This window comes from Bufo gargarizans, chromosome 2, assembly GCF_014858855.1.
Source record: "Bufo gargarizans isolate SCDJY-AF-19 chromosome 2, ASM1485885v1, whole genome shotgun sequence".
NCBI lineage: Eukaryota > Metazoa > Chordata > Amphibia > Anura > Bufonidae > Bufo > Bufo gargarizans.
The window spans coordinates 63,881,046-63,905,462 of NC_058081.1; the positions used below are offsets into that span (position 1 = coordinate 63,881,046).

General features: G+C 45.7%; 2 protein-coding genes across 2 annotated transcripts in view; one reads left to right on the forward strand and one right to left on the reverse strand.

Moving 5' to 3' along the window:
• Positions 1-19,430, forward strand: part of XAB2 (XPA binding protein 2) — a 34,562-nt gene extending 15,132 nt beyond the window's left edge. The window contains exons 11-19 of the mRNA XM_044279056.1: positions 1,817-1,948; positions 7,513-7,626; positions 7,709-7,871; positions 7,962-8,152; positions 8,808-8,930; positions 9,019-9,199; positions 10,360-10,459; positions 10,551-10,654; positions 19,299-19,430. Of these exons, the coding sequence (XP_044134991.1) occupies positions 1,817-1,948; positions 7,513-7,626; positions 7,709-7,871; positions 7,962-8,152; positions 8,808-8,930; positions 9,019-9,199; positions 10,360-10,459; positions 10,551-10,654; positions 19,299-19,360 (1,170 nt within the window). The 3' untranslated portion in view covers positions 19,361-19,430. The remainder of the gene's footprint in view (positions 1-1,816; positions 1,949-7,512; positions 7,627-7,708; positions 7,872-7,961; positions 8,153-8,807; positions 8,931-9,018; positions 9,200-10,359; positions 10,460-10,550; positions 10,655-19,298) is intronic.
• Positions 19,431-19,576: 146 nt separating this feature from the next.
• CAMSAP3 (calmodulin regulated spectrin associated protein family member 3) overlaps positions 19,577-24,417 on the reverse strand; it is a 75,650-nt gene continuing 70,809 nt past the window's right edge. Inside the window, exons 15-17 of the mRNA XM_044279055.1 lie at positions 23,822-23,940; positions 22,461-22,579; positions 19,577-21,795 (exon numbers count right to left, since the gene is read on the reverse strand). Coding sequence (XP_044134990.1) covers positions 21,493-21,795; positions 22,461-22,579; positions 23,822-23,940 — 541 coding nt within the window. The 3' untranslated portion in view covers positions 19,577-21,492. The remainder of the gene's footprint in view (positions 21,796-22,460; positions 22,580-23,821; positions 23,941-24,417) is intronic.

Genomic DNA, 24,417 nt, shown 5'->3' on the forward strand with positions numbered 1-24,417 from the left:
TCTTAATCTAGTGCTCAACGCTCTCCAGTCTTCACCGTTTGAGCCTTTGCAGCAGGTGTCGCTTTGCTTCCTGTCCTACAAGGTGGTCTTTTTGGTGGCAATCACTTCCATCCGTAGGGTGTCGGACACTTTTATGTCGGTTGCCTTTCCTGATCCACCATCAGGACAAAGTAGTCCTTCACCCTGTTCAGTCCTTCCTTCCGAAGGTTGTGTCGGCATTCCATCTAAATGAAGAGATTATTCTCCCTTCATTTTGTCCTGACCCGTCTCATCCTCGGGAGCAGTCGCTCCACACTTTGGATTTGGTGCGAGCTGTTCGCATCCATCTGTCCCAGACGTCATCCTTCAGGCGGACCGGTTCCCTGTTCGTCATTCCAGAGGGGCTGAAACGAGGGCTGGCTGCGTCTAAAACTTCCATTTACCGATGGATTTGTTTGGCCATTGTGGAAACGTACCGCGTCAGTGACTGGGCCCCACCCTTCCGGGTTACTGCTCATTCTGCTCGGGCAGTGGGGGTCTCTTGGGCAGTGAATCACGGGGCTTCGGCCCTTTAGGTATGCAAGGCGGCTACACAGTTGTCTTTGTATACTTTTGCCAAATTTCACAGAGTACACACCTTTGCGTCTTCTGACGCTTCTCTAGGGCGTAGAGTTTTGCAGACGGCTGTTCTCTGATTGGCAGGATGGTTTCTGGTTATGCCCACCCTTGGGACTGATCTGTAGCATCCCATGGTCTAGCCTGTGTCCCCCAATGATACGGATGAGAAAACTAGATTTTTGTACTTGCCATAAAATCTGTTTCTCTTCCGTTCATTGGGGGACACAACTCCCACCCGTTCTCTTATTTACGGGCCTTTTCTGACCTGTGTGGTTCTGGGTTTGTACATAGTTTGGTTTTCCTGTATAGCTGGAGGGAGGAGCTCACACTTTATGTGCTTAGTGTCGCCTCCTACTGGCAGCAGCTATACCCATGGTCAAGCCTGTCCACGCCCAATGAACGGAAGAGAAACAGATATTATGGTAAGTACAAAAATCTAGTTTTTATTGTGGCAACTATTTTCGTTTAAAGGAGTTATCCCATGATTAATGTAAAAAATAAAAATTAGACATCATATAATACACGACAATCCATTCTTAAGAATGCTAGAACCGACCCTGATAGATCTCCCCATTCATAAGTTATGGTCCGTGGTAGCGGAATCCACAACGGAATTCTTAGATAACCCGAAACTGAACTATGGACGCCAAACTTTAAACAAAAGTTCGCTCATCACTAGTCATCAGTAGAAATAAGCAAATTTCACATTTTGAAATTCACTCACGCTTCATTTGGTGGTAAAAGCAGATTTGCGTTACCACGGACCATAACACAATTCTAGGATGGAATGCATAACGTAATGCCTTTAGAGGCATTCCGTTATTCATTCCGTCATAATAGAAGTCTATGGGCTGCAAAACGGATCCGTCCCATTGCATGGGAGTCCTCTCCTGCACAACGGAAACGGGACGGATCCGTTATGCAGGCCATAGACTTCTATTATGACAGAATGAATAACGGAATGCCTCCAAAGGCATTACATTATGCATTACATTATAGAATTGCATTATGGTCCGTGGTAACGCAAATCTGCTTTTACCACCAAACGAAGCGTGAACGAATTTCAAAATATGAAATTCGTTCATCTCTAGTCATTAGAGTGACATCAAGAACTGGCGCCATATTGGTTATTGTTTCTCTAAGCTAGCTTCTCAGCAGTTTGTCACTTTATCCATTTGTTTCTTGACTGCACTTAACCCTCTTATCTTTTTTCATGCAGAAAGCCACGGCAGTACCGGCCCGCAAGGCTGAATATTTTGATGCCTCTGAGCCGGTGCAGAACAGACTCTACAAATCCCTGAAAGTCTGGTCCATGTTGGCCGACCTGGAGGAAAGTCTGGGGACTTTCAAGGTACGAAACCCTAGTGTCATTCTGGTCAGAGAATCTTCATAATGTCCATGGTCCTGGACAAAACTAGATGCAGACACATGGGTGTGTCCTTACACAGTCAGCAATGATTGCTGCTCCCGGTACTTGAACGGCTCCCCCTTGCTGTGATCAGGGGAGCTGTTGGTTCACTGTGAAAGCCTGGTCAAGGCTTTTAAAGCTGTAATTCCTATGGAGCCTTCAGGTAGTTAATCTGCAATTAATTACAAGGGCAATTCAATACATTTTATAAGCAATCTAATGACTGCTTATTATAGTCACCTGGGGTAAAAAAAAAATATATAAACTTCATAGACATCAACGTGGCTCAAAAATGCTTGTACTATAAAAATATTTAGCCCATACATTGAACGCCGTAACAGAAAATATTCTCCCAAAAATATTTTTTTTTTCACTTCACCTCCCAAATAGAATAAAAAGTCATATGCACTCCAAAATGGTATTAATGAAAAGTGCAGATCACCCTGCAAAAAATGACCCCCGACTCAGCTCCGTAGACGGAACTATAAAAGTTATTAGGGATACAGATAGGGCGATCTGTCACAAAGACCGGGATCGTCGAACGGTGTGTTGTCTTCCTGGCGCTCGAGTTGAACAAATCGCGGAGTGGGTTGACAGATTACTGAGAGGGGCTGGAGAAGATCCAGCGGTCATGGTCCATATCGGAAGCAATGACGAAGTTAAAGGTAGGTGGAGCATCTTTTAAAAATGATTTTAGGGATTTAGGTCACGAGCCACACAAGAAAGGCAGCGGGAGATTAGGGAGGTTAACAAGTGGCTCAAGAACTGGTGTAGGAGGGAGAGGTTTGGGTTCCTGGAGAACTGGGCCGACTTCTCTGTTGGCTACAGGCTCTATCGTAGGGATGGGCTGCACCTCAATGGGGAAGGGGCAGCTGTGTTGGGGGGGAAGATGGCTAGAAAGTTGTAGGAGTGTTTAAACTAGAGACTGGGGGGGAGGGTAATTACATAGGATGGGAAAATAGTTCAGATAGAGACCGGGGGCGAGGTAATGGAACTGGGGGAGAGGGGGGGGTCTGCCTTTATGTAAAGTCCTGTCTAAAGCCCACAGTCTGGGAATATATAAGTGAGGGACATGAACATGTGGAGTCACTGTGGGTAGAAATACATGGAAGAAAAACAATAATAAAATACTAATAGGAGTTTATTATAAACCACCTAATATACCAGAGTCTGCAGAAAATCTGCTACTGAACGAGATAAGACAAGGCGGCAGATCATAATGAGGTGGTTCTTATGGGGGACTTCAACTACCCAGATATAGACTGGGAAACTGAGAGCTGTACGTCTCATAAAGGAAACAGGTTCTTAGAAACATAGAATGTGTCGGCAGATAACCATTTGGCCCATCTAGTCTGCCCAATAACTTGGGCAATAACCAAAGACAATTACCTTTCCCAACTGGTTCAGAACCAGACTAGAGGGATGGCCATACTGGACTTAGTATTAACCAATAGACCTGACGGAACAATAGATGTGTAGGTCGGGGGACACCTGGGAAATAGTGACCATAAAGTAATAACCTTCCAATTATCATTCAAAAGAGTGTTTCTTCAGGGAGGAACAAAAATACCAAACTTCAAAAAAGCTAAATTTAGCCAACTAAGAGAGGCCATAGGCCTAACTAACGGGGACACAGTCCTCAAAAATAAAAATACAGCCATAAAATTGGATATTTTATTTAAAGTATCCTAAAATCTAATTGTGAGAAGTACATACCTTATGGAAATAAAAAGTTAAGGAACAAGAAAAAACAAATGTGGATAAATAGAACTGGAAAGAAAGCAATAAATGACAAAAGGAAAGCATTTAAATCACTAAAACAGGAGGGCAGCGAGGAAGCACTGAAAAACTAAAGGAAATAAATAGAATATGTAAAAAACAAATAAAAGCAGCCAAACTAGAGACCGAGAGATTAATTGCCAAAGAGAGTAAAACTAACCCTAAAATGTTCTTCAATTATATAAATGGTAACAAGTATAAATCTGAAGGTGTCTGCCCTCTACAGAGTAATGAGGAGAAAGCAAAGCTATTAAGTATTTTTTTCTCCAATGTATTCACTGAGGAAAATAAACTGTCAGATCAAATGCAGAATGTAAAAGTAAATTCCCCATTAAAAGTTCCCTGTCTGACCCAGGAAAAGGTACAGCGGTGTCTTAAAAAGATTAAAATAGACAAATCGCCAGGATCGGATGGCATACACCCCCGTATCCTAAGTGAATTTAAGGACTCTATACTGACGGGAGTGTTCCACAGGATTGGCGCATAGCAAATGTGGTGCCAGTATTCAAAAAGGGTCCAAACACAGACCCCGGAAACTGTAGGTCGGTAAGTTTAACATCTGTCGTGGGTAAACTGTATGAAGGTTTTCTAAGAGATGCTATCTTGGAGTACCTCGATGAAAATAAGCAAATAACGCCATATAGAATGTGTCAGCAGATGAGAACCATTTGGCCCATCTAGTCTGCCCAATATACTGAATACTATGGATAGCCCCTGGCCCTATCTTATATGAAGGATGGCCTTATGCCTATCCCATGCATGCTTAAACTCCTCCACTGTATTTGCAGCTACCACTTCTGCAGGAAGGCTATTCCATGCATCCACTACTCTCTCAGTAAAGTAATACTTCCTGATATTACTTTTAAACCTTTGCCCCTCTAATTTAAAACTATGTCCTCTTGTAGCAGTTTTTCTTCTTTTAAATATTCTCTCCTCTTTTACCTTGTTGATTCCCTTTATGTATTTAAAAGTTTCTATCACATCCCCTCTGTCTCGTCTTTCTTCCAAGCTATACATGTTAAGGTCCTTTAATCTTTCCTGGTAAGTTTTTTATCCTGCAATCCATGTACCAGTTTAGTAGCTCTTCTCTGAACTCTCTCCAAAGTATCAATATCCTAGAGATATGGTCTCCAGTACTGAGCACAATACTTCAAATGAGGTCTCACTAGTGCTCTGTAGAGCGGCATGAGCACCTCCCTCTTTCTACTGGTAATGCCTCTCCCTATACACCCAAGCATTCTGCTAGCATTTCCTGCTGCTCTATGACATTGTCTGCCTACCTTTAAGTCTTCTGAAATAATGACCCCTAAATCCCTTTCCTCAGATACCGAGGTTAGGACTGTATCACTGATTTTATATTCTGCTCTTGGGTTTTTACGCCCCAGGTGCATTATCTTGCACTTATCAACATAAAATTTCAGTTGCCAGATTTTTGACCATTCCTCTAGTTTTCCTAAGTTCTTTTTTATTTGGTGTAACCCTGTTACAAATCTTTGTGTCATCAGCAAAAAGACACACCTTACCATCGAGGCCTTCTGCAATTTCGCTGATAAAGATATTAAACAATATGGGTCCCAGAACAGATCCCTGAGGTACCCCACTGGTAACAAGACCTTGGTCTGAATATACTCCATTGACTACAACCCTCTGTTATCTGTCCCTCAGCCACTGCCTAATCCATTCAACAATATGGGAGTCCAAGCACAAAGACTGCACTTTATTGATAAGCCTTCTATGTGGGACAGTATCGAAAGCCTTACTAAAGTCTAGATAAGCAATGTCTACTGCACCTCCGCCATCTATTATTTTAGTCACCCAATCAAAAAAATCTATAAGATTAGTTTGACATGATCTCCCTGAAGTAAACCCATGCTGTTTTTCATCTTTCAATCCATGGGATTTTAGATGTTCCACAATCCTCTCCTTAAGTATGGTTTCCATTAATTTCCCCACTATTGATGTCAGGCTTACTGGCCTAAAGTTGCCCGATTCCTCCCTACTACCTTTTTTGTCAATGGGCACAACATTTGCTAATTTCCAATCTTCTGGGGTGACTCTTTTTACCAGTGATTGGTCAAATAAATCTGTTAATGGTTTTGCTAGTTCACCGCTGAGCTCTTTTAATAGCTTTGGGTGTATCCCATCAGTCCCCTGTGACTTATTTGTATTCATTTTAGACAGCTGACTTAGAACCTCTTCCTCTGTAAAGACACATGCATCAAAAGATTCATTAGTCTTCCTTCCTAACTGAGGTCCTTTTCCTTCATTTTCATTTGTAAAAACTGAACAGAAGTATTCATTGAGGCAGTCAGCTAGTTCTTTATCTTCTTCCATATACCTTCCTTCTTTTGTTTTTAATTTTGGTAATTCCTTGTTTTTGTTTCCTTTTTCAATTTATGTATCTTAAGAATGTCTTATCGCCTTGACTGAGCTAATTTCTCTTCTGCCTGTGCTTTAAAAGCTCTTATAAATTGCTTGGCCTCTCTCTGCCAAACATTTTAAATGTCCCTGTCATTTTTTTTTTATAATTACTAAATGCTATCTTTTTGTTTTTAATGATTTTGGCCACTTCTGCTGAGTACCTCTTGCTTTTTCTGACAAGCCTAATGCAATTATCTGTTGCCTTCAATAGTGCCACTTTTAAGTAGTCCCATTTGTCCTGGACTCCAATGAAACTGTTCCAGTCTGATAGGGACTCGTATACCACTAATCTAATTTTAGAAAAGTCAGTTTTTCTAAATTCTAAAACTTTTGTTTTTGTGTGGTGTGACTCAGTCACTGTACTTATAGTAAACCACATTGACTGGTGATCACTAGATCCACAGCTTTCCCCTACAGTAATATCAGATACTAAATTCCCATTTGTGAATACTAAATCTAAAATGGCCTTCTTCCGGGTTGGCTCCTCAACTACTTGCTGTAGAGATATTCCCAGTAGGGAATTTAGAATATCTGTACTCCTGGCAGAACTAGCTATTTTTGTTTTCCAGGTTACATCAGGAAGATTCAAGTCTCCCATAATGATAACTTCCCCTTTCAATGTCATTTTAGCCATTTCCTCAACTAGTAGATCATCTAATTATTTGACTTGGCTAGGTGGTCTATATATCACACCTACACAATTTACCTTATGATCATCAAGCTGCAACGTAACCCAAACTGACTCTAAATTGGTCTCGCTAACTTGTATTAGATTAGATTTTATGCTATCTTTCACATACAGGGCCACCCCTCCCCCTTTCTTGCCTTCTCTGTCTTTCCTATATAGAGAGAACCCTGGTATTGTTATATCCCAGTCATTATTCCCATTGAACCATGTCTCAGTAGCAGCCACTAAATCAATATTCTCAGATGCCATTATATGCCCAGGCCCCTCACAATGATTATACTTGGCTCCCCGTGCAGCTCCTGGTCCCCACACCGCTGCTGCTTCTCCCCGTGCACGGATGAAAACATCCGGTGTCGGGGGGGGGGGAAGCAGCCAATGGCAGGTGGGAATGGGGACGACCCTCCCTAGCTTCAAAAACTGAGTTTCCCCAACACGTGGATACAGGCTTCTCAATTGTATTAGGGGGTTCTATGAAAAGAAAACAGGAAAAGGTTAAACCCTAAATTTTTCACCAACACATTCAGATACATGAGTAAGTGCTCAATGAAATCTATGCAGGTATCTAGACCTAACATTGTATTCCTTGTTCTCCCGCTTTGCTGATTTTCTCCACCCACAGTCCACAAAGGCGGTATACGATCGCATTATCGACCTCCGCATAGCCACGCCACAGATCATCATCAACTACGCTTTCTTCTTGGAGGAACACAACTATTTTGAAGAAAGTTTTAAGGTGAGAGGCCGGTGTTGGCACCATTATATTTGTACATGTTCCCCTCTGACGGTACTGTTAACCATGGTGCCTCTCTTACCAGGCCTATGAACGTGGTATCGCCCTTTTCCGCTGGCCTAATGTCTATGACATCTGGAGCACTTACCTGTCTAAGTTCATTGCTCGGTATGGAGGGAAGAAGCTGGAGAGAGCTCGGGACCTCTTTGAACAAGCCTTGGATGGTTGTCCTCGAAAGTTTGCAAAAAGTTTGTATGACAGAATAGTATTCTATGAGAAGGGACAGAGCACAGTCTTTAGTTTAGTCACTTACCGTCATCTCATTCTTCTCCTGATAGATATATTCCTGCTGTATGCAAAACTGGAAGAAGAGCACGGTCTGGCCCGCCACGCCATGGCTCTGTATGAGCGAGCGACTCAGGCAGTGGAACCAGGAGAGCAGTACGAGATGTTTAACATTTACATTAAGAGAGCGGCTGAAATCTATGGCGTTACACACACCCGCAGCATTTATGAGCGGGCCATTGAGGTACAGTATTTCTGACTATACTGCTTAAGCTCCCAGGGCTGTGGCCTTATACTGAAAACCCAAATAAATATGAAATATTAACCATTTAGAAATCTCCTTGATAGCGAATATAGCAACACTGAACACAATGGCACCACGGCCACTTAACTTGCTGGTCCCATTCAGGCCAATGCGGGCGCCCTGGTTTCCTATTAACCAGGGTGCCGAAGTGCAGGGAAAGCTCAGAAGAGGATGCTGCTCTAAACCAGCATTGTAACCCCTTCGTTCTCAGGATCGATGGTGGTCCCATAGGTTGGACCTCTTCTGATCATAACATGGCATATCTTAGCAAAATTCACAAAATCATTTGTTAAGATAGGGATCTCATTTAATATTGATGGACCTCCTTAGGTCAGTGTCAAGGTTTGAAAACCATCAGTTCCCTTAAAGGTGCATGGGCCTCTACTGTTCTTCTGTACACCTCTGATATAATTTGGAGACATACAGGAGCTTTGGATGGAACATCACACAAAAAAAAAAAGTTGTGACATTCGTCATCAGACTGATGGAGGCCTTCTCAGCGTTACTTCTAGGGGAGAATATCTCCATGGACATAAAGTCCCTTACAGCAGTGCACGGAGGATGTATCTGTACTGACTGTGATTTTTCTATTTAGATTTTGCATGATGACCATGCCCGGGAGATGTGTCTACGATTTGCTGACATGGAGTGTAAATTAGGAGAAATTGACCGTGGCCGAGCTGTGTATTCCTACTGCTCTCAAATGTGCGATCCCCGGGTGAGTTCTTGAAGACTGTTATTGCTCATACAAGGAATTATCATTTTGATACCTTGATGTGGTGCTAACATAAATCCCCCTATTGCAGTTGACCTCAGGGTTTTGGCAGACCTGGAGAGATTTTGAGGTGCGGCATGGTAATGAGGACACACTGCGTGAGATGCTGCGGGTCAAGCGTAGCGTACAAGCCAAGTACAACACACAGGGGACGTTCCTTGTATCTCAAAGGTTGAGGGCCGAAGGAGTAGGCGCTAACGAGGAAAGCAAAGGTAGGTCTACTATGTGTTTAACATGTCTGTAGAGGTAGTATGGTTGAGATACATGGTGTGTAGGGTGCACTTGGGAGGCACAAGTAACAAGGAATTTAAAGGAAGTCACTAAGCAAAATTGATAAGTTGTGTTATACCTAGTGGAGGGTGTGAGGAGGCAGTGAATGGTCTAAGGATTTAAATATTTTTAAGCCTTTCTGAATCTCCGCTGTACATTTACGGCTAAAATCCTTTCTTTAAAAATAGCCGCCGGGGTTTAAACTGCAGACTCCTGGGGCTAAGGTCTGTGATTGGTGATTGCGCCAGTCTCGGACATTTTACCCTTTAGATGCTGTGGTCAGTTGTGCCCATAGCATCTGAAGCAACTTTTTCTCCTGAGGCTTCAACAGCTTCCCTGGGTGGAGATCAAGGAAGCTGTTGCTTCTATAGAAAAGCCCTCTGATGAAACCAAGGCTTTTAAAGCTGTAGTTCATATGGAGCCCTCCAGGTGGCAGGGCTATATAAGAACATAGTGAATCTGCAATGCATTGCAATGGTATTACACTAGATATGTTTTCTGAACCCACTATATGTGTGGCGGAGCTCTCCGCTATCTCGTGATGGCAGATGTCCAAAGAGGGATCAGACATGTTGATGATATCTTTCTCCCTGCGATTGATAAGTTACTGCCAGAGGTGTCTGACTGCAGCTTATTTCTCTCTTCCCATTGAAACGGGCATGCATGCTGATGGGGAAGATTGCTTTAGGGCCATTGGTTCCATCCCTACTGTTACTAGACCTTACTAGTGACCCAGAGGCACACGAGATTTTAGGATTGTAAAGCGTACCTATTGTCAGAATATTACATATATCTGTAATATACATGAATATATGAAATTTAGTGATATCTTACTATGGGAGGGCAGCATCTTTCTCACTTTTCAGCAGTCTGTATCTGCTCTTCTGAAGGATCTCTGTCAATGTTCACAAGCCTCCTCAGCCTCCCAAAAGATCCTTCTAGTGTAAAACGGGGAGGAGGAGGATGCATCTGCAGTTTTTCTTGCCCTCAGCCTGTCTGTGAGACTGTAAGCTGAAGGGAAATGGCGACGTGAATACATGTGATTGATCACAGAACAGCACATTGCATGCTGGGAATCGCTAACCTTGTCGTGTCTTTTTAGAAGTCGACGAGATGCAAGCTCTGGAGAAGAGAGCAGCCGTGGTGGCAGCTGAGGCAGAGAAGGACAAACCTCAGATGAAGGAGAAGATCCTCTTTGTCAGGTTTGTAATGCTGAGATGCTGTATCCACCTTCACAGGCAGCAATGATTCACCTTGCCGCAATTTAACGACTTGTTTTAACTTAATGTGCAGGTCTGACGCCTCCCGCACAGAGTTAGCAGAGCTGACGCTTCAGAATAATCCAGACGAGATCAACATAGGAGATGAGGATTCGGAAGAGGATATGGAGCCTGATGGTAAGTGATTAGTTGGAAGGGCAAGATTGTTATGTGGATTAATGAGTGGAAGATGGAAAGAGTAGTACATTCCTCCATATCTAAAGTACAGCTGGCAGCTTTTATGAGTTGAGCCTTGCAGTCCTTTTACCTGTTAAAGTTTTTTTTTCAGGAGTCCAGTATTGATGACCTATCTACATCAATATCTGATCAGTTGGCATTGGACTCCCAGTACCTGCATCAAACCCCTCTTTTTGAGAGGCCCGCAGCGCTCACATTGTATAATGGGACTGAGCTGCACTTAAAGGGGTTGTCCGGGTTCAGAGCTGAACCCGGACATACCCTTATTTTTACCCCGGCAGCCCCCCCTGAGCCTAGCATCGGAGCATCTCATGCTCCGATGCGCTCCCGTGCACTGCGCTAAACCGCACAGGGCACGGGCTCTTTTGTTTTCAATAACACACTGCCGGGCAGTAACTTCGGCCCGGCAGTGTGTTCGGTGACGTCACCGGCTCTGAGGGGCGGGCTTTAGCTCTGCCCTAGCCGTTTTACTGGCTAGGGCAGAGCTAAATCCCGCCCATCAGTGCCGGTGACTTCACCGGGGTTCCTGTCAGCCCCATGGAGAGCCCCGGTACGTCACCGGAACTCCTAAAAATGCCTTTGCCCTCTGCAATTTAGCGCAGGGCAAAGGAGAGCATCGGAGCATGAACTGCTCCGATGCTCCTGTCAGGGGGGCTGCCAGGGTGAAAATGGAGGGATGTCCGGGTTCAGCTCTGAACCCAGACAACCCCTTTAAGGTCTATGACCAATGAACGTGACGTCATTACAATAGGAAGATGCTGCTGTGCTTTCCCGAACACGGCACCTTCTTTAAGCAGTATTTTGGGGGTGGCGGAAGTAGGACTGATCTGATATTTATGTCCTATCCTGAGGATACGTCATCAGTATTTTAAAAAAAATGCGGATCAGATGCGGACAAAAACAAAAACAAAAAACACTTGCATGAGCCTGTGATCTAGCATCATGGTTTAGAGAATTTGCTTCCTTTGAAGGACAGAGTACCTGTTATGAGGTCAGGTTATTTGCACATTTACAGATTCCAGTGTTAAAGGGCATCTGTCAGCAGATTTGTACCTATGACACCGGCTGACCTGTTACATGTGCGCTTGGCAGCTGAAGACATCTGTGTTGGTCCCATGTCCATATGTGCCCGCATTGCTGAGAAAAATGAAGTTTCTCGCCCATATTCATTGGGGGACACAGAGACAGTGGGTATAGCTATGTCCTCTAGTGGCGTTGACACTAGTAAAAGCTGTTAGCTCCTCCCCCGGCAGCTATACCCCCTCCAGCCTGGAGAGAGAGCTTCAGTTTTTCTAGTGTCAATAGGAGGCAAGACCTCCCTTCCTTCTTTTTCAGATGGGCAAACAGGGACGCCTCGCCTCCCTGTTCTCCCGGGGTCGAGTTGCGCCAGTGACGGTCACCCGCACTGCTGCCTCCCCCACAGAAGACAAGATGGACATGGGCAGCCTCGCTCCCTGCATCCCGCCAGCCAAGGGGTCACCCGTCGAAGTCCCTTAACTCCAGCTTCCTGCCACTACGGTGCCAGTGGCTGAAGGGGTGACCCTGCTGGACCAGAGGAAGGGTGAAAATGGCGACAGGGACGTAAAGAGGATGAAGAGAGGTGAGTACACGGGACTTAGGTGAGTATGTCCCTCCTGGGTCGCCGGGCGGCACATAGGAGGTTAATGTCAGTATAACCGCCTGGCAGCCGTTTTTTCTATGGCGGCCGAGTGCACGGCCAGATCTTGTTGTGCACTCAGTGCAGAGGGGACGCTTGCTAGCAGAGATTGCTAACTATTGGGCTGGACGGCACTTACTGACCAGAGATCCAGAGCGGACGCCGAGCGCGCTTCTCCGGAAGGGGTGAAACGGCACCAGAATCGACTCGGCCGTGCACCGCATGGTGTTCTGGCCGCCATGTTTTTTTGCACGGACGCGCCGGTGTCCGTCCTCCCCCAGAGACCTGCTAGCTCCGCCCCTGGTCATAAATATGACCTTAACCCTTCCTGGCCACCAGCATATCTGGGGAGGGATAGAGTTCTAAGGGGGCGTGGCACCAGTGCAATGTTCCTTGTGCAGGAGTTTAACCCTTTCCTGCCTCTTGTGCTTGAGGCTGTCATCTTGTTAAAAAAAAAAAAAAAAAAAAAAAAAAAAACAGAAGGGATGTGCGTCCATACGGCCCCCTCCCCGCCCCTCATTACTGCAAGACCGCCCTGTCTGTGCAGTACCACACTGGGCCCGAGTCCTAGCTCGGATAAGGAGCACCTCTCATAGTTCCCAATCCGCCCTCCGAGCCGTTTGGTTGATAATTCTCCTCTGTAACTCCCGTGGAGGACAGCTGATTCCCCGACGTCGTTTAGTTGATAATTCCACCTGCGCAATTAGTGATGGACCTCTGAAGGATTCAAATCCGTCCTCTGGGGCCGTTGATGATTCTCACCTCCGCATCCTGGGTGGTTTGGTTGATAATTTCCCACCTGCGCAATTTAGCAGGAGTCCACTGGAACTCCAAGTCCACCTTCTGGGGTCGTTTGGTTGATGATTCTTCGCCGGCGCCATTCAGTTAAGGCCCTCTGACATTCCTAATCCACCCTCCCGGGTCGTTTGGGGGATAATTATCCACCTATGCTTCCACATCCGGAGTCACTTAATTGATACTGCACCGCCTGCGCAATTCAGTAGACGGACCTCTTAAAGTTCCCATCCCACCCCCTGGGTAGTTTGGTTGATGAGTCCCCGCCTGCGCAGTCCACTCCTGCCAGGGGCGAGATTCTGAGGAGTACACCTATGCGCGAGCGGAACACAGTACATCTTCCTCGCAACCCCACCCTTCCTCCCTGGGTCACGCTCAGACACACCCTCCCTCACTGGGGAGGGTCCGTCTGGAGGGGCGGGGGAGAATCACTGATTCAGACGCAATCTCTTAAGATTGCGTCTAAGGTGGCCTGTAGTACTTGGTATGCATTAACCCTTCCTTAGGTGGAGTAATTGCACTACTTCAGGATAAGTACCTGCCTTATACATTATCCCCTGCCATAGGTGGACTCAGTACAATGCCATGAGTTTCGGGACCTGCTATGCATATCCATTCATGGTGCAATGACATTATCACTGGTACATTGTGTGCTGTATGCATTACCCCCTTACTTAGGTGCAACAATTGCACTCCCACGGGGTACAGGACTCTCTATGTGCACTAGTTTTTGCCGTGGGCATTCGCCCCCCTTCATAGGTGAAGTATTCTCCCTAGTACTTGCCGTATGCATCCACCTTCCTTAGGTAGCTTATTGCACTACCATTACATACGGTTCCGACTGTCGCACTATCCTTCCATAGACGGGGTGTTGCACATCACCATGCTTTCTGTCGCATTTCCCCCTTCCGCTAGTGCTCCACTAGCGGGGAATAACTAAACCTCTTCGGATGCTGCAATTATGCGGCACCACTGCTCTAGGTGCCTTCGCTTATTTCCTGGGGGCGTGGCAACAGTCGGTACTCGCAGGTGCCCGGCACTCTTACCCTAGTGCTATATGGGTGCCACCAGTGGACACGGTGGCTGTTCCTTCCTTTGGCGCTGGTTTCGTGCATGGTTATAACATCTTTTGTCTTCTCAGGGGGTTCCTAGCATCACTTGTGTCCTAGAGTACCCCCATCTCCATGGCCCTACATTGTTCGTTGGTCATGATATTGTCTGCATCAATACGTAGCGTGTACTCCATTGCACATATATGGTGAGTACGTTCCAGCGAGTCGAGTGTTTGACTGACTCTGTATTCTCTATCCTCCACTCCCCCTTCTCTGGGAAAGTGGTTATGCTGGCACTCAGGTTTAGCTCCTACAGCTTGTTCTACTCCACAGGTGCAGCTTTCGTTAATGCTTGAGTTCGTGGTCACTCCAGTGGGACATCCCCCTCAGGTACCCTGGAGCTAGATTGGCAGTTGCACCTGTTCAGCGCCCTTCCAGGTAGAGTTTTGAGGTTAGCTCTACTTCACTGGGGCAGTATGGTACGTGGCTTCTACGGATAGTCTCAGGCCTCCCCCTCAGTTTTGCGCTGACTTTGCAAGCACTGGCTACTACTGTGGGAGCGGTGTTGCTTACCACTACATGCTTGGTTCTTACTGCACAGCTCTTTCGTCAGGCGGTGGACTCTTTTAACACTGAATTCGGTGGCCTCTACGGGGACCCCCTCCTCTGCTGGGGTATGGGGCTAGCAATACAGTGTGACTCCCCTTGCTTGGCTTCCTCCTCAGGTGGTGTTTTTGCACAGCCACTTAGTCCTTGGCTACTTCTGTATAGCACCGGTCTCAGACTGGGAATGGGCCCAAACCTAGCCTAGTCTTCTCCTGTCTTTTCCCCCTCTGGCTCAGGGTTCATAGCTGTCCCGCATGCCTTGGTAGTTCCTACGTTGCTACCTTCCCTCATCTGCATTTGTACAGGGTATTAGTTTGGTGGACTTCCTTTCCAGGCTCGATCCGGTCCAGACTGGTGGGCTGTGGCGCCCTCCACATTCCTCCTTCTACAGGGACTCTTCCATTGGTCCGGGTGTGCTAACGATATCTACATGAAAGCTTCCCACCTTTCTCGCCAGAGTTCCGGAAGCGTGCGACGGGACGCCCTGATTTTTCTTGGTGGGAGTTCTCCCTCCTTACGTGTTTCTTCTCCTCCTTCCCAGGGTTCTACGGAGGATCCAGATGGAGGACATTCCGACAAATCCTAGTCGCTCCGAGTGGACCCCGTAGCGCGTGGTATGCTGACCTCGTTCTCCTTCCTGGAGACTCAGAGACGACCTTCTTCTTTTACGGGGTCCGGTCTTACCTTCTCTTCCCAAGGCCCTATCCTTCTATATTCAGGGTTGGACCTTGGTTTAGCCCTTAGTTCCTTGATGGGTCATTTGTTGGTGCTTCTGTCCTGGGGCAGCTTCCAGCATACTCTGGGTTCCCTGGTGGCCCAGGGAACCTTCCTTCAGGGAGCGGCTCATACGGTTCCTCTGTACCGTCCTTACAGCCTTGGGATCTGTATGTAGTTCTCTCAGCCTTCTAGTCTTCTCTACTTGAGCCCTTGCAGGAGTTCTTACTCCGGCTCCTGTCCTGGAAGGTAGTTTTTCCTTGTGGCTATCACATCCATCAGGCGGGTGTCTTAGTTGGGGGTGCTCTATTGCAAGATCCCCTTCCTGGTTCTTCACAGGGATACGGTAGTTCTCCAGCCCATTCCTTCTTCTCCCGAAGGTGGTCTCTGACTTTCATATCAATGACTTAATTGTCCTTCCTTCCCTGTCCCTTTCCTTCGCACCCTACGGAAGGGAGTTACATTATTGGATGTTGTCAGAGTTCTACTCCTTGTTAGCAGCCTCCAGTCCCTCTGTGTACGGACCCCCATTTCGCTCCAGAGGGTCCTCGCTAGGGGTTTGCGGCCTCCAAAGGGCGATTGCATGTTGGATTCGGTCTGCAAGTGCTGACGCATACCGCGCCCGGAGCAGGGTTCCACCCTTAGGAGTCACAGCTCACTCCACTGAGCGGTGAACGCTTCTTGGGCTCTGTCACGGCTTGTTCCACTGAGCGGTGGACGCTTCTGAGGCATCGCGTCTCAACTGCCCAGTTGTGTAACGCGGCTACCAGTCCTCCTTACACACATTCCCAAAGTTTTTCCAGGTGCATTCTTATGCATCGGCGGCCGCTGCTTAGCCCACAAGGTCTTGCAGGCAGCAGTTTCTTAGCTACCAGCAGGGACACTTGCTTCCATGGGTCTGTGGTTTTTCCCTCGCCGTGGACTGCTCTTGAACGTCCCATGGTTCCCGTGTCCCCCAATGAATATGGGCGAGAAAAGGAGATTTTTGTATAAAACTTACCAGTAAAATCTCTTTCTTGCTCTTCATTGGGGGACACAGCACCCACCCAGTTTTGTTGTCCGGCCACAGTTGTAGCTGTTGCTGGTTTGAACCCCATTGGGTCCTTTGACATGGTTGGTTTTCCACGTGTTTTCTCATTGGTTGGCTTGCTTCTCCTACTGCTTCTCACAAACTGAAGCTCTCTCTCTAGGCTGGAGGGGGTATAGCTGCCAGGGGAGGAGCTAACAGCTTTTACTAGTGTCAATGCCTCCTGGAGGACATAGCTATACTCACGGTTCCTCTGTCCCCCAATGAAGAGTGAGAAAGATTTTACTGGTAAGTTATACAAAAATCTCCTTTTTAATATAGGCAAATGAACCTTTAGAAGCCACGGAGGCGTTACCTTTATACCTAGAGGCTCTGCAACTGCCGCAGTGTGTGCATTTTGACAGGGCCAGGCAGTGTGAAAGTGATCACGCCTGGCTTTCTCATTTGCATGTATTAAAACTTCATTTTTCTCAGCAATGCAGACACATTTTTCTCAGTACAAATCTACTGATAGATGCCCCTTTTAATAAGCACCTTCAAATGAAAGGGTTTCTGTACAAAGTATAACTTAAAGGGCTTCTGTCACCCCACTAAACCGTTTTTTTTTTGTTTGTTTACTTATAATCCCTTTACTGCGATTTATGCATACATAATCTAATTAATCATTTTGGTCCAATAGATTTTGTTTAAAACGTGCTTTTAAAATATGCAAATTACCTTGCTACCAGCAAGTAGGGCGGCTACTTGCTGGTAGCAGCCGGATCCTAAAGACGCCCCCTCCGGATGTTGATTGACAGGGAACGGGATCGTTCTCTGCTGGCCCGGTTTGCGTTCAAAATCTCGCGCCTGCGCCGTACCTGTCTTTAATCGGCGCAGGCGCACTGAGAGGCGGCCGCTCGCTCCATCATCAATGCGCCGTCATCGGCGCATTGAGGATGGAGCGGCCGCCTCTCAGTGCGCCGACTGAATACTGTTACGGCGCAGGCGCGAGATCTTGATAGCAGACAGGGCCAGCAGAGGACGATCCCGTTCCCTGGCCCTGTCAATCAACATGCGGAGGCGTCATCTTTAGGATTGGAGGATGCGGCAGCTACCAGCAAGTAGCCGCCCTACTTGCTGGTAGCAAGGTAGTTTGCATATTTTAAAAGCACGTTTTAAACAAAATCTACTAGACCAAAATGATGATTAATTATGTAGGCATAAATCGCAGTATAGGGATTATAAAGTAAACAAAAAAAAAACTGTTTAGTGGGGTGACAGAAGCCCTTTATATAGTAGAGCACTATGTATGGTCCCCAAGGTGTGATGTAAAAAAAATACAGCTAAATGTATTGGCAACATTTGTCAATGGGGAAAAAAATTAATACAGATCTGTATTATGCAAGTGTGAATGGGCTCTTAGATTGCTAGTGACCTGGGCAGATTCCAGTATTTTTGTCAGCAAAAGTAGCGTAGTCTGTGACACTATTCTTGTGCCAAGTTTGTTAGAGAGAGCTTTTACAGAAAATAGATAGGGCCTCTGGACCGTGGTTGGACTTCACAGAATTATCTTAGACTCGTTCTCCCATCTGTGTCATGTTTTTCATTTCAAACACCATACTGAATTTGGCACACTATGGAAATCACGAGAAGCCAAAAGACTTAAAGGGGTTCTGCACTTTGGATAAATCATCAGCATCTGATCGGCAGGGGTCCGACACCCGGGACCCCCGCCGATCAGCTGTTTGAGAAGGCAGCGGTGTGGCCTTCTCACTGTTTACCGCAGGCCCAGTGGCGTCACAACTAGCGTGGGTGCGGCTAAGCTTCATTCAAGTGAACAGAGCTCAGCCGCGCCCAGGCCAGTGGTACTAGTCGTGATGTCACTGGGCCAGCGGTAAACAGGGAGAAGGCCGCTGTGCTGCTGGAGCGCCGCTGCCTTCTCAAACAGCTGATCGGTGGGGGTCCTGGGTGTTAGACCATCAGCATCTGATCGGCGGGGGTCTATCAAGAGCATAGATCATCAGTTAAAACACAGTGCAGAACCCCTTTAAGGTTACATCCGCGGGGCACAAAATACAGCGGGAAAAGTCCACTACGGATCTGAACCAAAAACTGCCTGAAATGGCTGTGGATTTCACCCTGTCCATTGGGTGACTTTTCTTAACTTCATCCACTTTGCTGGTACTGTACAGTGCTGTGAAATCTGCAATGTCTGTACCACAGCATACCTGTGAATGTACTCTAATAATTCCTGTTGTGGTGTCCATCATTGTGACGTAACAGCAGCACTACTTTTCCTGTCGCCCTTAAAGGGGTTATCCAGAAAAAGAGATTTATGACTTATCCTCAGGATAGGTCATCAGTATCAGATCTGCGGGGGTGCCTCAGCTGTTAGAAGAGGCCAGTGACATCACTGTACACCAGTCACATGACCTAGTTGCAGCTCAGCCCCATTCAAGTCAATGGAGCTGAGCTGCAATACCAATAACTGCCACTATATGATGTACAGCGTTGTGCTTGGAAAACTGCTGGGAGTCTGCATCACTCACCAGAGCTTCGGTGAGCGCAGAGGTCTGGTGCGGTGGGGGTGTCATTTCCTGGATAACCTCTTTAAAAGCTGTAGTGTAGGTTATTAGAAGCAATCTCTATTTGTTAATTACAGTTGCACTACTAACTCTATGCACCCTGCCTTTGCTGCATCTGTCGCAGTAGATTAATACATTTTGTTCCATTTGTTTTTCCTTTAACTCACAGAGGTGCAGCTGGAGCAGAAATCGATCCCTTCCTCGGTCTTCTCTGGTCTCGCCGATGACTGATTTCTCCCCCTCCCCCCACCACCAATTCAGAAGCACCAAAATAAAGACAAACGCCAATCTTTTCATTCTCCTTGATTTGTTTTTTTATATACAAATAATTGCAAAATCATTTAATATAGATATTTATAGTAAATCTGTATGTATATTATAAATACATGTGGCGGGGCAGCTTGTCATCAGATATGGAGTCCAGACTCGCTGAGACATTGCCGCCTACAATTCATCCATGTTATCTGTAGTATGTTTATAAATAGTGTATGATGAGTTCTGTGGGGGTGTGACCTTAATCCTCAGGGGCAGGACTCAGTACCTGACCTTTTCTTACAATGAGAATGTGGGAATGAATGTGGTAGATAGTCCCCTTCCTTTAGGGGACCAAAAAATTCTAACATTTCTCTACTCCCTTCAGTACACCAACCCTACAGCTACTGTATATGCCTAAGCAATAATGTATAGGGAGCTTTCCAAGTAGCAGATTATAAAACCTGGCTCCATAGAGTTTATGTTCTACAGAGCCCACCACCTGTATTATAAAGTGTGCTTCTGCAGAGCATGGTCTTTCTCCCTGCAATTTTATACCATCTTTCTTTGTGCTGATCATAAGGACTTATGAGTGGGAAATATTAAAGTGAAAAAGCAAGTTGCTTGGGGCTGACATTTTCTAAGTGTGGTAGGATGCAAGACAGTATCTACCACTGCTTCAGTAGCTATAGCTTATGCGAGAAAGGTATGTTTTATTAGCCAATTCACTAGAGATGGCTCACTATGTACATGCACCAGGCTTGCAGATCTAGTCCAGAATAGAATCCCAAACAAAAGCAGTCACAGCCCCTATGCTTATTAGGGTAGATCTACAGAGCCTGTGTCAAGCATCTGGCCCCGTGACCATTTCCCAAGTGGATACAGACCAGGAAGGTTATGGGAAAGAAGTGAATTTACGTAAAGGGTCAGAACATGTGCAGCCCATAATTAATTCCCACCACAATTCAATACATATAAACAGCGTCTGTCCAGGTTTCAGCCTGGATCTTTAGAATATACAAATATTATCTACATTTTAGAGACCGAAGAAAAGAGTTCATTCTCCACGTAGTGGCTAGAACGTATACAACACCAACATTTCTTTCTTCACTGTTTTTGTCAAAGTCAGGGGCATCTAGGCTACTAGGATCCAGCCCCTGTAACTTAGGATTTAGTAAAACAAAGACAAAAAAAAATTACTGGAAAAAACAGGCTCACCAGCTTACACTTATATATTAAAGAAAGAAAAAAAAACTTCCTACATGAAGCTCTCCAAAAGTTGGAGGAAATATTTTAAAGCATGATGTAAGCAGATACAAGACAAGGGCAGTTCATTAAGCTGATACATAGCACTGGACATGCGGCACAACACTGAACTGTAAGCTACCAGTGGAAGCATATATCAGATGATGGGCAGTTGCTAGAGGCAAGGCATGGAATAGTCCATGGCTGCACTTCACATGGTGAATAGGCAGTGAAAGAAGGCGCTGAATAAGTTATGGGCAGTAAACCATTGTAAAGAAAAACTAGTGGTTAAAGTAGCCATGCAGACACCTAGCTACCTTCAGCAGAAAGTAGGTCACCACAAGTCAACTCAGAAGGTAGCACGCAAACAAAAGATATAAAGTAAGAATGCAAAAAAAAAAAAGCCATCTTAAAGAGCAGATAGATCTGTAATTTTGTACTGTAGAAGGCACAGATGGAAAAACTGGTGTGGACTGATATGTGGCACCAAGTTCATGGAAGGCACCAGCTTGGCACATCAGAGTTAAAAAAAAAAAAAAAAAAAAACTATCTTGCGTGGAAAGGTGGAAGCTACAGGGCCTACATTCATAAACGTCATACAATACCAGTCGTTTGCAATGGTCATCAGTTTAGATCGTAGCCTGTTACAACCAACATGTAAAGAAGTCTTTATGCCTAGCCACCTACCTGGCCTACAGTGTGGACTCTAGTTCCCTCAGCAGTTTTCCCAGAGATACTAATGACAAACAAGTGGGGTCAAATAAAAAAATAAATAAAAAAAAAAACATCAGAAGCAAAAGGACATGACTTAACAGAAGCTGGAAAGAGGCTTCCCCCAACTGAAATTACAGTTCCAAGATGGATATCTATTTGGGTGTACTGGCTTTTTTGGGAGTAGTGGGCCTTTTGATCTGCCAGAGATGACCGTGGATGGTAAAGGCATCGACGCTCATGGACATGGTCTTGCTGGGTATCTGAGTAAATCGTTTGCGGTCCGAACTGTATTTGTAGATTTCTTCAACCATGGACAAATTAATTGTTCGTGGACCGTAGCCTGCCAGACGAGTAAGTTCATCAGTCTCGGACGAAAAGGTATAAACCGCTCTAAACTGGCAACTGCTATCACGGAACAGGATGACAAAATGGTTGGCTTGGCTCTTATCCATGTCCTAGGAAAAGAAAAGGATATCGGAAATGTTCAAGTAATGTCTTGGCAGCACTTATACATAGCAGAGCTGAACTCAAGAGGCCAAACCGCTTGATAAAGCCACCACTCTGGATACCACTTCTTTGGTACACAGAATGCCCCATCTATGGAAAGTTTAATCAACTTGGTTCTTCAATAACACCTTAAATAACCATGCTTTCATAAATAGCATTGCCTAACCATAACTAATCCCCTAAATATGGTAAAGCAAATGCCACATACGCATTTTTAATTACATTACAGATCTGCTCCTCCTCCAGTGACAGGAAATTAGGTCGATGAAAATCTAGGGCACAACACGTAGGGCCAAAAATTCCAATCATCAGTGAACGGGGATGACTAGAAGAGGTTGCTGGAAAATTATTTGTTACTGGGTCTCCAACCTTCTGGCCTTCCAGGCCAGCTGTTAGGAATGTGCAAACTCCTACCAGGAAGTTGTCACTGTATGCTGAGCGTTGTACTATACGAACAGCTGTAGACCACACATCTTGCAACTTGAGTCACAGATGACTATATTGCCCATCTTTACGTTCCCTAAACCCTAGTGCTAGACAACGAATGGTTACTTAAACAGGTGACCATGTAATAAAGCTGTATACCTGTACAGAACAATCCGTATCTACTCACCTCTAGCACTTTGTTCTTCTGCGGTTCATTGACTTTGCCTGCAAGGCAGCAGTGGGACAATGCATTGTGGATGATAAATTTGTTAGATTTTGCACTAGGTTCTTTGTACAGACGGGGCCCTGGAAATGCAAAGAGAATAATTTAGGAAAATACTTTGTAAGAAATGTGACCATACCTCCCTCCCATCACAGCTGGACATTTTCTGAATAACGTTAATACTCTACACAGTCTAGTTACATTATTATGACCACTTTCGACATCTGCAGCATGTAGCTCATTAAGTTATTGCCTTGAGCTGGGTTGGTGGGTATATAAGATGTGTGATCGGCTGTCTGCACACACATCCCTTGTTGTTGTCAACATATGTAAAAGGGGCAATTTATCAGAGTTGCAAAAAGGGATGATTATTGGCTTTCGGGCCAAGGATGGCTGTCTGAAAATGCGCTGTTCTCGTACTGTGGTGGTGAAACTGTAACATGACAGGACAAATGGCACCTTTGTGAATAAGCATCATGGAAACTGCAGAGCACCACATGCCATTGATGTGAGAGATGATTGTTGGCTACAAAGTTACACAAGGATGGCCCAACACGCTACAGTAGAGCATGTCGCCACCAAAATGAACCAGGGGGCTACCAGACGTGTGTCTAAAACAGACGGGTAGTGACTGCACCTCTGCTAACAAAGTTGCATTGGCAGAAAATACTTCAATTTTTGCAGCAGTACCAGAATTGGATCTCCACTGATTGGCAAAGGTTTGCCTTCTCTGATGTTTTCTGCTTCATCGAATGGACAGACGTTGGCACGTCAGATGAGAAACATCAGAGTATAAGCACCCTGCAACCATTGCAGGAAGAACACAAGCTGGTGGTGGCAGCGCTATGGTCTGGCACTCTCAACCGATTTGGGCACGAATCCATCCTTGCTGATCACGTACACTCATACATGCCGATTGTCTTCCCTGGGGCAATGAGCTCTTTCAGCAAGACAATGAGACATGCCACATGCCTAGAAATATCCAACATTGGTTTAAAGAGCATAACCAAGACTTCCAAGTGCTACCCTGGCCCCCTAATTCCAGAGACTTGAACCCAATTGAGCATCTGTGGGACCACCTGAAGTGTTATGTTTGCTCTATTAATCCTCCCCCAGCAGCTGTGGAATGCATGATACCTGTGACAACCTACCGGGACCTTACAGAGTCACCTACCTACAAGCTGTTCTGCATACGGTCGTTACTCTGAATATTTGCTGGTCAGAATAATGTGACTTGACTGTGTATTTGAAGAGCTGGATAAACCATGATCAATCATGAAGAAGCCAGGATGACGAGCATTACAGCATGTGAAGAAGTAGATTACCTGTATACTCTGGGATGGAGGCTGGAGATGATGCAGTAGAACCAGTGTCCCAGTCCTTGTCTCCATTCTGCGCGAAGAGAGACCGGTTGGGAGACACTAGTCCAGAAGGGGAGTCGGCTCTGAAAGGAACAGGACCAAAAGAAAGGAAATTTATTAATATTAAGGAAATTCTCTGACAAGTATCAGTGCTTATAGTCTACAGGGTTTAAACTTCCCAAGGCCCCTGATCCCTAGAGAGCCTACAAAGGCCAAACCCTTTAGAATAGTTTCACACAGAGTTTTTTGTATGAGGTTTTGAGGCAGATTTTCCTCCAGGTTTTTCAGCCGAAGCTAAAAGTTGATCCAGCAGGAAGGAGAAGTGTTACCCTAAGTTCACACCTGAGCGTTTTACAGCGCGTTCAAACGCGCTGTAAAACGCTCAACACGTGAAAACCAATGCTTCCCTATGGCCCTGGTTCACACTTGAGCGTTTTACAGCGCGTTTGAACGTGCTGTAAAACGCCCGACGCATACACAAGTTCTTGAGCTTTTTTTGGGGAGTTTGTCGCGCGTTTGGGCCATAGACTCATTGGACAACACTGCAGTCAATCACACAA